This window comes from Hyperolius riggenbachi, chromosome 5, assembly GCF_040937935.1.
Source record: "Hyperolius riggenbachi isolate aHypRig1 chromosome 5, aHypRig1.pri, whole genome shotgun sequence".
NCBI classification, from domain to species: Eukaryota; Metazoa; Chordata; class Amphibia; order Anura; family Hyperoliidae; genus Hyperolius; species Hyperolius riggenbachi.
The window spans coordinates 184990177-185003654 of NC_090650.1; the positions used below are offsets into that span (position 1 = coordinate 184990177).

The 13478-nt window shown below is 44.3% G+C and overlaps 1 protein-coding gene across 4 annotated transcripts in view; it reads right to left on the minus strand.

The window, feature by feature from the left end:
* SLC12A7 (solute carrier family 12 member 7) overlaps positions 1 to 13478 on the minus strand; it is a 715067-nt gene that overhangs the window by 556476 nt on the left and 145113 nt on the right. Inside the window, exon 1 of one of the 4 annotated variants that reach the window (XM_068236470.1) lies at positions 5135 to 5382. The exons of the other annotated variants lie outside the window; for them this stretch is intronic. Within the exon in view, the coding sequence (XP_068092571.1) occupies positions 5135 to 5264 (130 nt within the window). The 5' untranslated portion in view covers positions 5265 to 5382. Of the gene's footprint in view, positions 1 to 5134; positions 5383 to 13478 lie in introns of those variants that run through there. 4 annotated transcript variants of the gene reach the window in all.

The window sequence follows — 13478 nt, forward strand, 5'->3', positions numbered from 1 at the left end:
TTTCAGAGCAGTCTGAACTAATGACCTCTCCTCTGGCAGAGAAAAAGTAAATAGTTCAATAACAGTTGAGATAATAAAAGTCAGATAACAGCCCTCTCCAGGAAAGGGCTTAATGGCTTGTTTGCATAGAGATAACAACTGGAGTTTCTAAACTCTTCCTGTACTGGAAACAATTAGACTGATGTATCTGATCTTAATGTTTTATTTCTTAGCTGTACTACACATACAAATCATAATACCATAATTTTTTTTCGCTTCAGTGTCTCTTTAAAGCTGCAGTGGTCTGAATGGAAAAAAAGGCTCTGGTCCTTAAGGGGCGAAAAGACTGTGGTCCTTAAAGGGACACTAAAGTCAAACAAAAAAAATGAGTTTTACTCACCTAGGGCTTCCAATAGCCCCCTGCAGCTCTCCGGTGCCCTCGCCGTCTCCCTCCGATCCTCCTGGCCCCGCCGGCAGCCACTTCCTGTTTCGGTGACAGGAGCTGACAGGCTGGGGACGCGAGTGATTATTCGCGTTCCCAGACACATTAGCACCCTCCATGCTGGTATATGGTATATGATATATGCTATAGCAGCATAGATGGCGCTATTGTGGCCAGGAACGCGAAGAATCACTCGCGTCCCCAGCCTGTCAGCTCCTGTCACCGAAACAGGAAGTGGCTGCCGGCGGGGCCAGGAGAATCGGAGGGAGACGGCGAGGGCACCGGACAGCTGCAGGTGAGTAAAACACTTTTTTTTACTTAAGTGTCCCTTTAAGTGGTCAAAGTGTGTATGCAGCTTGAGGCTGCTTTCACAGTGGGACGTTACAGGCGCACTTTATAGCAGCCTGTAACGCAGCCCACCGCACAGTAATGAAAAATCAATGGGCTGTTCACAGTGGCCACGTTGCGTTACATTGTAACGCAAGACGTCAAGCCAACGTACTGCATGCATTAGACTGCTTGCACATGCTCAGTAATGTTGGGGATGAGGGGAGAGCAGACAGGCACATGGCTAATTAATATTAACTGCACTTTGTGACGTGTGCAGTGTTTACTTCCTGGAGCGGCCGCTCTGTGCGGCAATTAGCTGGCGGGACCACGTGATGCCGCATGCGTCCAAGAGTACGCATCACGGATACCAGAGTGAGCTGCACAACGCGGCTCACTCTGACGTCCACATCGAAGAGCACCAGGCGTTGCGTTAGGGGCACGTTATGCGACCATAACGTCCCCTAAAACGCAACGTCTTGGTGTGAAAGTAGCCTTACACTAAACAAGCTCTATTGGGGCCCTTAGTGTTTACAGGCAGGATGGAGCTTGATCCTGCAAGTAGCACTGCAAGTAATAAGTGCTGTACAGAGGCATATATGTCTGGTATACAATAGCGAAGCGCACTGTTACTATAGGGAACACATGGTGCATAATGGAATGGCTTATGCCAGGTGAGGTAAGCTATCTTTTAAAGTTCGATGTGCCCAATCTTTAACCACTTCCTTTCTGAGGGATTTTTCCTTTTCTGTAACAGAGCAATTTTCCCCTTTCAGTGCTCCTTCCATTCATTCCCCAATAACTTTAGCACAACAAAACTATTAATATCTTGTTGTTTTCACCACAAATTAGGCTTTCTTTGGGTGGTACAATTTTGCTAAGAATTATTTTATTCTAAATGCATTTTAGATGGGAAAAATAAGGAAAAAAAATGGAAAAATTTCATTATTTCTCAGTTTTCAGCCACTATAGTTTTAAAATAATACATGCCATCGTAATTAAAACCCCACACATTTTATTTGCCCGTTTCTCCCAGTTATTGCAATATTTATCTAGTACAAACATTTCATTTGGAAATAAAAGTGAATTTTTTCAGTTTTGTGTCCATCACCAATTAAAAGCCCATATTTTCAAAATTAACAGTAATATACCCTCTTGACATAAATATGAAAAGAAAGTTTAATCCCTAAGGTAATTGTGTATTTTTTTATGCTAAAGTATTATTTGGGTAATTATGGGAGTGGGGGAGGTAAGAGGTTAATTTTAACGATATATTTGTATAATTTTATAAAAATTAAAAAAAAAATTAAAAAGTACAAAGGTGCAATCTTACTTTTTGGCCACAAGATGTCGTCATGTATTATTTCCTGTTAGTGTATTATCAGTACAAGAACAGGAAGTAATGCATGGACGTGTTGCTTCCTTAGGCATCTCATTGATGCCAGCGATCATGGACATGGGGACTTAGATCAATGAATAGGAACAGAATTCCGATTTATTGATCTACCCTCTAACTAGCTGTGACGAGCACCCGCATGGGAGTGAGCGAGGGAGCGAGCGCAGGGCGGCCATCCACCGCAGACGATTATCTACAACCCTGGGCAGGAACTTAAGTCCTGTGGGAAGTAGATAACCCATTTAAAAATCACATAGGTGGTTAAATTACCTCGGGAGGCACCTGTATTCACACTAGATTCTGAGCCGAGACAGCCACAAATGCGGCTTAAAATATACCATAGGGGAACAGAAACAAGTTTTGGATACCTATTTCTTTTTTTACATGATCAGACATTTGAACACCTGTGACTGACTCCTCCACACCAAAGTTATAGTTAGAGCAGTGGGTATGCATTGTCCATACAGCAGACATGGCTAAAAGTGTCCTAGTCATGTGCAGTTGAGCAACATTCATGGCCACATATGCCCAATACGCTCCCGGCGGTGGTTGCTACATACAGCCATGTGGGAGTGTGCAGAGAGAGGGCGTGCAGAGTGGAAAAAAAAAAAAAAGTCGGTGCTACAGTGGCGGCAGGGCAGGAAGGCCTGAGACAAGAAGGGGCCCCAAAGTATCTGATATAAAGAATATACACAATTCTCACATTTTACTTTAAAGAGAATCTGTACTCTAAAATTCTTACAATAAAAAGTATTCCATTCTATTCATTATGTTCTCCTGGGCCCCTCTTTGCTGTTTCAGCTACTCCCTGCTGCAATCCTGGCTTGTAATTGCCAGTTTTAGGCAGTGTTTACAAACAAAAAACATGGCTGCTAACCAGCAAGTGATAGGCTCAGATAAGCTCAGTCTGCGACTCATACAGAGCCTTGAAGAGGCGTGGAGAGGGTGTGTATAACTTCTACCTATCACAGCAAAGCAGCACATTCCTGCCTGAGCCGACAAAGGAAAGAAGATTAGATTATATAACAGAGATAATACAGCCACTGTGCAACTAGGAAAGCCTGGAGTAAGACAGATCAAATTAGAACAGGTATAGGAACTTATAGGATAGAAGAAATAAGGCTGAACATTTTGTTACAGAGTCTCTTTTAAGAGCTTTAACAGATGACTTCCACAGGTGACAGATCTCTCATAAAAACACAAACCTGCTGCTACACTCAAAGCAAGTCACTATGCAGACAACAGAGACTCACTGAGGCACATGTGCTGCCTGTCCCAGCTTCTACTCCTGGGTCTTGATCTCACTATACTGTCCTGTCCTCAGGCTGGTAGAACACTTTGTGTATTTTCTGCACAGGAGAACCAATGTTATTCAATTGGCTAGAACACACTTCAATGTGTTTATTCCATGCAGATAAAAACTGACAGCAGTGAAGCACTGCACGCATTTTCTCTATCAATTACATTAGTTTCTGTGATAAAAATTCAGACGCACATGGTGTGCAGAAAAATGTACACAGAAAACTGACAGATAAGTGTGCTCCCAGCCTGATAGAGCAAAACTGGCTTTGCAGAGCAAAACTGGCTTTGCAGATTTCTCCAGCACACAGAACTTGGGAAGGGGGTAGAGAGACTGGGGGTAGGATTCTGTACACAAGACCATGCTGCACATTGAAAAGGGACTATCTACAAATCTTTGTATGATTCCTTATAAGTGGCTGAACAGATGCAGTCATTAGCACAATTGTGCAGAAAGCTTTTTCTCTCTCCGCACCCTCATGCTGGGAATACACGGGTCGTTTTTGCGGCAGATAGATCATTTCCGACATGTCCGATCTCCCGTTCAATCGTTTTGCCGCTCGATTCCTGATAGAGGTGAATGGAAAAAGAAAAATGAGCAGAAGATAAGAGAATTGAGTGGAGAATTGAGCGCCAAAAATCGATCGAGCGGAAAAAAAAAAAAACGACCCGTGTATTCCCAGCATTAGGGCCCTTTTCTTCTAGCAATGGCAAAAGAAAATCACAAACACAAGTGATAGCAATTTTTCATTAATTTTACTATGCGACTGCCATTTTGCATTTAACATAAAAAGCACAATCACTGGTAAAATCGCTCCAAAAAGCAATTGCGAGTTATAGAAAAGCGAATCGCTATAGTGGAAAATACTTTTTATGATTCCTATGTTAAAGTGGGAACCCTAGCAATTTAAAAATCACTAGCGTTTTGCGATTTTAAGCAAATCACTCGTAGGGCTCTTTTCCACTAAGGCGTTTGCGATGGCTGAATCGCAAAAACGCAAACTGCTAGTGATTTTCCAAATCGCTACAGTTTGCTTTTAACATAGGAATTGCGGTAGGTCATTTCCACTACGGCAATTCGTTTTTTGCCTGATCGCGATGCGGAATGATTATTGCCGCGATTTTGCTATGCAGTGCATAGCATAGCAAAATCCCGATCGCAAACGTCGGGAAATCGCCAGGAATTTTTTTACCTTTTGCTGAATCGCAATCGCTAGCGTTCAGCGTGAACGCTAGCGATTGCTAGTGGAAAAGAGCCCTCAGTGAAATATGGTCCTAAGTTGTCAGTCTCTCAGGTCAGGAAAAGGAAACTTTTTTTTTCCTGGACTGACTGAAAATTTACAGAGCCTGTAGCATCTGTGGTTTGAAGCACCACAGAACCCATCCTGATCTACACTATAGTACTTTACCCACACATATAATATGCCACAAACATGTTTGAAAATAAGTGCTTATTGCTGAGTTAAGTAAGTCACTATAACAAAGGGTATTGCCTTAGCGACATGCTATTGACAGAAGGGGGCGTGAGCGTACACTGACGTAAACACATTCAGGTGAAACTGGTGCTGTATATTACACCCACCCACGCCACAAGGCATTAGTTAGCAATGTTGTGCGTGACATTGCAAGTCTGGGAGAGCGTCCTCCGCTACACAGGGAAGTTGGAATCGAACAGACCCCTGTCCACTTACCCAGCAGAGATTCCTCGCTTTGATGCCGCAGTTTCTGGTTTAAACTTTCTTCCTGCTCGTCTGCTCTGCAAGAGCCCTCCGCAGGACCATCTTGCTGTTCAACGGGGACCACAGTAAAGTTGGTGGGCATCCTGAGAGTGCCAGGCAGGCAATAAGAACTATCTCTACTTTTACTGCACTAAAAGTAACCCTACATGCTCTCATATACAAATGCCGCTTTGTAAGTCGGAAGAGAGAAGGGTCAGATCTTTTCCACGCCCAGTTAACACCCCGCCCTACTGCACGATGTTTTAACTACTTGACTGCTGGGTACTGGGTAGAGCTATGTCTCGGAAGCCTCTGAGGACAGGTCAGGATGGGTGCTGCTGTTGTTCAAACCATAGATTTTCTGTCACTCCAGGAATCCTCTCCTTATTAGTTTCAGACTACCCAGCAAGCTCATGAACCAGATCTCATTACAGTTTATAATTAAAGAGACTCTGAGATGAGTCAAGTGGCTTCACACTTCACTGCTGTCACTGAGCCATATACCGGAGAAGATTGCGGCTTAACTGAGGCATTCAGAAGGACGGGGAGGGACACATCCATGCTTATGGGGCTGCATGAAGCCCCGGGTAAGTAAAAAAAAACAGCCACTTCACTCATCTCTGAGTCTCTAGGAAGGTAAAGTTTTTTTGTTTTGCTTTCCTTATCCTGAGAGACTGACAACTAGGGCCCATTGACACTAGGGTGATTAACAGATGATTCCCGCTAATCGCACAATTGTAACCGTATGGCATTGATCTCACTGCCACGATTGCCGCTGATTGTGGGCGTTTTGCAATTATCGGTAATCGCAAAGCGTGTTGCCTGCAGCATTTATCACAATTCTGAAGCGATCACGATACGTGCTTATAAAAGCGCTGATCGCGATTGCACTGAATCGCAAGAGTGTACAGTGATTTTAACGCATTTATCGCTTTAAAATCACCCGTACAAAACACTTTGCCTCTTTCAGGTGTGAATGGGCCCTAAAGGTGTGGAGAGGAAAAGCTTTCTTCTATCTGCAGAATTGTTCTAATGACTGCATCTGTTCAGCCAGGGGCTACTGTTGCAGCAGTCACCAGTGCGACTGGGGCCCCTAAGGGGCCTGCTCGTCCTCTGCACTTACTGCGTGGGGGGCGCAGCGGAATGCGCTGCAGCTGAGGAGTCAAATACTACCTTTGCCAGGAGCCAGCGACGCATGTACTTCTTCCTGTCCTGCGTTCCAGCGCACAGTAACAGCTGGGCGCTGTTACTGTGAGATAGAACACACTAAACAGGAAGAAGTAAGTAGATGCAGCGCGTGGATCCTGGCAAAGGTAGTATTTGATGACTCAGCCACTCCTGGTGCATGTGTTGCTGCATCCCCCCCTCTGCCTGGCTACCTATACTGAAGCACCTATTCCTGGCTATCTATACTGAGGCACCTATTATACTGAGGCCTTATGCAGGGCAGTAGTGGATATTAGGTGCCAATAGCGGTGGTGAAGAATTATTGGGTTATCTAGTCTGTGCACCACAGTACCAGCAGACCTTTCTCCAACAACTTACTTGAGCACTGGACACACACAAACAGCAATACAATACAAGAAAAACATTGTACCAGCCCCAATAAGGGCTATTAGCTGTTTAGGACATTGTGGTAGCAGCAAGAATCTGCACTGAGAACACAGGCCTAACTAACACTATCCCCAGGGCTGTGGAGTCGGTCCAAAAATCCACCGACTCCGACTCCTCAGTTTAGGATTCCACCGACTCCGACTCCTCTAATTTGCATATTACAATTTTGTTGATTAAAAGTATGTAACATGAAATTCGTCTCTTAACTGCCAACGCTTAGGAATTTTACAAGACAACTGAAGTGAGAAGGATATGTAGACTACTATATTTATTCCCTTTAGACTAAAACTAGTCCTTGGTAAGAGTACTTGTAAAAGGTACAAACCGGAACAAAGAACATCTATCAGGCCCTAGGCAATGTTAGGCCTAGTGCACACCGGAGCGTTTCCGCTGCGGTTTGCGATCTGCTTGCGGGTGCGGATCCGCTTGGGTAATGTATTTCAATGGGCTGGTGCACACCAGAGCGGGAGGCATTTTGCAGAAACGCATACTCCCGGGCTGCTGCAGATTTTGGATTGCGGATGCGTTTCTGCCTCAATGTTAAGTATAGGAAAACCGCAAACCGCTCTGAAAAACGGCACTTCAGAGCGGTTTGCCAGGCGTTTTTTGTTACAGTAGCTGTTCAGTAACAGCTTTACTGTAACAATACATGAAATCTACTACACCAAAACCGCTACACAAAACCGCAAAACGCTAGCTGAAACGCTGCAGAAAAATAAGAAAAAGCGTTTCAAAATCTGCTAGCATTTTGCGGATCTGCTAGCGGTTTTTGGTGTGCACCAGGCCTAAGTGTGGGTACATGTAAGAATGATGTGCAGGTACTCTGCAGGGGAATGAGGAGATTCTTCCTCTATTACACATTCTTCATGCACAATCTGAACAAGGTTTATGGGTGACAGAAAACACCTCTGTGTTCAATGTGCACAGCATTCTCAGTGGATTCCCTGCAGCTCTGTGGGGAGTGCATATGTAGAGTATAGTACTACTGTGTGTAACAAAGTAAACCTGAGACAGATGAAATTAAAGTTTTATACATATCTGGGGCTTCCTCCAGCTGCCTTCAGGATAATCAGTCCCTCGTTGTCCTCCTCCACCACCTGGATCTTCTGCTATGAGTCCAGGTACTTGAGCCAGTCGGGCGTAGTGCGCATGCACACACTCCGCCGCCAGGAGCATACTACACCTGTGCAGCACTATTGCGCAGGTGCAGAATGTTCCTGGCTGTGGGAGCGGCATGCGGCCGGACAGCGCTGACTGGCTGAATTACCAGGACTCATAGCAGAAGATCCGGGTGGTGGAGGACAGCGAGGGACTGATTAGCCTGAAGAGGGCTGGAGGAAGCCCCAGGTATGTATAAAACTTTACTTTTCATCTGTCTCAGGTACCCTTTAATTTGTAGTCACCAAACCAAATTTTAACAACATATCAAATTATTTGATTTCATCAGCAAAGGGAGTGCATACATTTGCATAAATCAGCATCAGTGCAGAATTATTTCCATCTCATTGACCATCTCTATTAGTGACACAGCTACACATCAGGCTTTATTCTTACAGCATAGATGTTATTTAGTATATATAAGAGATTCCTGTATACACATCATATATACAGTCACAATCAGATATGTATATCTGACCTTAAAAATACAGGAACTGCTTTATTGAAGCAGCACAACTAACTAATTTTGATTGGTTTATTTCAATTTTGTGGACTAAGCACAGCTATTACTGTATATATACTGTATATATACATTATTTTTAATGACTATTATCTGAGAAATAGAACATTTTATCATATTTTCGATTTTAATTACAGTTACAAATTCATTAGGAGTCGGAGTCGGTGCATTTTTTCCCGACTCCGACTCCAGGTACCCAAAATTGTCCGACTCTCCGACTCCACAGCCCTTTCCCTGATCTGCCTATCACAGAAGCCAAACACAGATTGCAAAATGACTTCTGTGCTGGCTTTCCGATAGGTAGGGGGTGGTCCAGGGGGGAGGGATAGCTGATTGGCTGCCATGTGTCTGGTGACTCTAGGGTGAGGGGTATATTTTTGGCTCTATCCCGCTTCCACCGCTGGGAAGGCCCCGCGCATGCGCAGAATGAGATTTTCCAGGCGCAGTGGCCGACAACTGGCTCTGTTGCTGAAATCGAAACTCAGCGATTCAACTCCGGGGGAGCAGAAGATCATTCCAGGACGGTGTGGGCACAGCGGGGCTGGTAGAAGCCCCAGGTAACTGAAAACTTTTTTTTTTCACTTTAATTTAGGTTCCCTTTAAAGTAAAATGGGAAAATTGTGTATATTCTTTATATCATCAGATACTTTAGGGGCCCTCCTTGTCTCTGGCCTTCCTGCCCTGCTGCCACTGTAGCACCAACTTTTTTCCCACTCCGCACACCCTCTCTTGGCACACCTCCACATGGCTGTGTGCAGCAACCGCCTCCAGGAGCGTATTGGGCATAAGTGGCCACGAATGTTGCCCAACTGCACATGACTAATACGCTTTCAGCCATGTCTGCTGTATGGACAATGCATGCAGGGGAAAATCCAGGGTTTTCAAGGGGGGGGATTCCTGAAAGCGGCATGTGGGCGTGGCCAAAACATGATGTGCGTGGAGCCAAATACTAGCAGTTTCTAGGCTAAATTGCACTCAGGGCGAGGGCGTAAAATGTGCCCCAATGTGGAGACAGGTATAGGTGCCCACAGTATCGGTAGCCAGCCGAGTATAGGTAGCCCATATAGTTGCCCCCAGTATAGGTTAGATAGGTATATGGCTCCAGTATAGGTTAGATAGGTATATGCCCCCCAGTATAGGTTAGATAGGTATATGCCTCAGTATAGATTAGCTAGGTATATGCCCCAGTGTAGATTAGATAGGTATATGCCCCAGTGTAGATTAGATAGGTATATGGCTCCAGTATAGGTTAGATAGGTATATGCCCCAGTATAGGTTAGATAGGTATATGCCCCCCAGTATAGGTTAGATAGGTATATGCCCCCCAGTATAGGTTAGATAGGTATATGCCCCCCAGTATAGGTTAGATAGGTATATGCCCCAGTATAGATTAGCTAGATATATGCCCCAGTATAGGTTAGATAGGTATATGCCCCAGTATAGATTAGCTAGGTATATGCCCCAGTATAGGCTAGATAGGTATACCACCCAGTACAAATAAGCTAGGTATATGCCCCAGTATAGATTAGCTAGGTATATGCTCCAGTATAGATTAGATAGGTATATGCCTCCAGTATAGATTAGATAGGTATATGGCTCCAGTATAGATTAGATAGGTATATGCACCTCAGTATAGCTTAGATAGGTATATGCCCCAGTATAGATTAGATAGGTATATGCCCCAGTATAGGTTAGATAGGTATATGCCCCAGTATAGATTAGATAGGTATATGCCCCAGTATAGATTAGATAGGTATATGCCCCAGTATAGATTAGATAGGTATATGCCCCAGTATAGGTTAGATAGGTATATGCCCCAGTATAGGTTAGCTAGGTATATGCCCCAGTATAGGTTAGCTAGGTATATGCCCCAGTATAGGTTAGCTAGGTATATGCCCCAGTATAGGTTAGCTAGGTATATGCCCCAGTATAGGTTAGCTAGGTATATGCCCCAGTATAGGTTAGCTAGGTATATGCCCCAGTATAGATTAGCTAGGTATATGCCCCAGTATAGATTAGCTAGGTATATGCCCCAGTATAGGTTAGATAGGTATATGTCCCCCAGTATAGGTTAGATAGGTATATGCCCCCCAGTATAGATTAGACAGGTATATGCCCCCCAGTATAGATTAGATAGGTATATGCCCCCCAGTATAGATTAGATAGGTATATGCCCCCGGTATAGATTAGATAGGTATATGCCCCTCAGTATAGCTTAGGTATATGCCCCAGTACAGGTTTGATAGGTATATGCCCCAGTATAGGTTAGATAGGTAGGCGGGGGGGGGGGGGAGAGAGGAGATTAGCTAGGTATATGCCCCAGTATAGATTAGCTAGGTATATGCCCCAGTATAGATTAGCTAGGTATATGCCCCAGTATAGATTAGTTAGGTATATGCCCCAGTATAGATTAGCTAGGTATATGCCCCTCAGTATAGTTTAGATAGGTATATGCCCCAGTATAGGTTAGATAGGTATATGCCCCAGTATAGGTTAGATAGGTATATGCCCCCCAGTATAGGTTAGATAGGTATATGCCCCAGTATAGATTAGATAGGTATATGCCTCCAGTATAGGTTAGATAGGTAGATGCCCCCCAGTATAGGTTAGATAGGTATATGCCTCCAGTATAGGTTAGATAGGTATATGCCTCCTGTATAGGTTAGATAGGTATATGCCCCCCAGTATAGGTTAGATAGGTATATGCCCCCCAGTATAGATAAGATAGGTATATGCCCCCCAGTATAGGTTAGATAGGTATATGCCCCAGTATAGATTAGCTAGATATATGCCCCAGTATAGGTTAGATAGGTATATGCCCCAGTATAGGTTTGATAGGTATACCACCCAGTACAAATTAGCTAGGTATATGCCCCAGTATAGATTAGATAGGTATATGCCTCCAGTATAGGTTAGATAGGTATATGGCTCCAGTATAGGTTAGATAGGTATATGGCTCCAGTATAGATTAGATAGGTATATGCACCTCAGTATAGCTTAGATAGGTATATGCCCCAGTATAGGTTAGCTAGGTATATGCAATCACTCTAGAAAAGGATATCAGTTGTGTGGCACATCCCACTCAAAAGATGACAGGTCCCAGCGTGAATGACACAGGCAGCTTCCTATGAGGACCACTATATGCAATTCGTCTACCTGTCACAAGACGTGTGCTCCGCATAAATATCTGAAGGAAAGGTCCAATCACATCTGTACAAAGAGGCAAAGAGGCGTGCACCTTCCGTCTTGGGTTTATTTCCATATAAGTGACAATTCCGTATATCAGTATTCAACCATTGCATAGCTTATAGCGTATTAACTTTTCATGCATATAAGAACTTACATGACCTTAAATATGCGGGTCCTCATGGTGGAGGTGGGTGGTGGGTAAGAGGTGGCAAAGCGACGGCCGTTTCGCGTCTCCTGACGCTTGGTCACGCTGCAGACCACTGTGATGGACCCGCATATTTAAGGTCATATAAGTTCTTATATGCACGAAAAGTTAATACGCTATAAGCTATGCAATGGTTGAATACTGATATACGGAATTGTCACTTGGAAATAAACCCAAAATTGGAAATAAACCCAAGACGGAAGGTGCACGCCTCTTTGCCTCTTTGTACAGATAGCTAGGTATATGCCCCAGTATAGATTAGCTAGGTATATGCCCCAGTATAGATTAGCTAGGTATATGCCCCAGTATAGATTAGCTAGGTATATGCCCCAGTATAGATTAGCTAGGTATATGCCCCAGTATAGATTAGCTAGGTATATGCCCCTCAGTATAGCTTAGATAGGTATATGCCCCAGTATAGGTTAGATAGGTATATGTCCCCCAGTATAGGTTAGATAGGTATATGCCCCCCAGTATAGGTTAGATAGGTATATGCCCCCCAGTATAGATTAGATAGGTATATGCCCCCCAGTATAGATTAGATAGGTATATGCCTCCTGGTATAGATTAGATAGGTATATGCCCCTCAGTATAGCTTAGATAGGTATATGCCCCAGTACAGGTTTGATAGGTATATGCCCCAGTATAGGTTAGATAGGTAGGCGGGGGGGGGGAGCGGGGAGAGAGGAGTTTCCACTTACCTGCCTTCATCCTGCACGCAGCTTCTATCTTCTGCTTGTCCCGGGCGCGTCGCATCGGTAAGAGCTCCCCCTGTGATGACATGCGGTGCGTCATCACAGGGGGCGCTGTTACCATAGCGACAGACGCCGGGACAGGAAGTACATGGAAGCCGCGCAGGATCCAGGCACCGTAAGTGTAAAGTCTTCTCTTCCCGCAGTTCTGCCTTACGCCCGCCGCCAGCAGCAACCGAGGCCCCCGCAGCGCTGCACACATATCCTTCTGGTCGCGGGGGGGGGGGGTGTTCCAGACACCCGGAATACCCCCTTCGGTGCGCCAGTGGCATGCACCCTTCTCCAATTAGAAGTTTGGTGGTGGAGTCAGTCAGGTCTTTAAATGTCTGATGATATAAAGAAGAAACAGATATCCAAAACTTGTTCTTGTTCACCTATGGTATACCATGGATCATGCGGGCTGGTATAGCTCAGGGTGCGAAGCCCCACGCTGCCAGGGCAATTCCAGCCTACATAAAAGACAAGGGCTCGGAAGGGGGGACCCCACATCATTTTTTTTCCCCACACCCAGAACATTAAAAAAAAAATGCATTTACATACATTAATGTTAATAATTAACATATATTAATGTATAATAATACATTATGTCATTTTACCACATTTAAATCTTGACTTTTTTCCTCTAATTGTGAAATTGATTTTCTTAAAAACTACAAGGTGCAAATTTGGCGTTTCTAGCACGTTCACGGGCTTTGCTATTAACCGCTAAAGTCGGCAGGTTCCACAGTATATGTAAGCCAAGTATTAGAGTCACCAGTATAGGTAAGGCAGCTAGAGGTTCCACAGTATAGGTAAGCCAGCTATAGCTCCCACAATATAGGTAAGCCAGGTATGAGTGTCCCCAGTATAATTAAGCCAGCTATAGGTTTCTCATAGGTA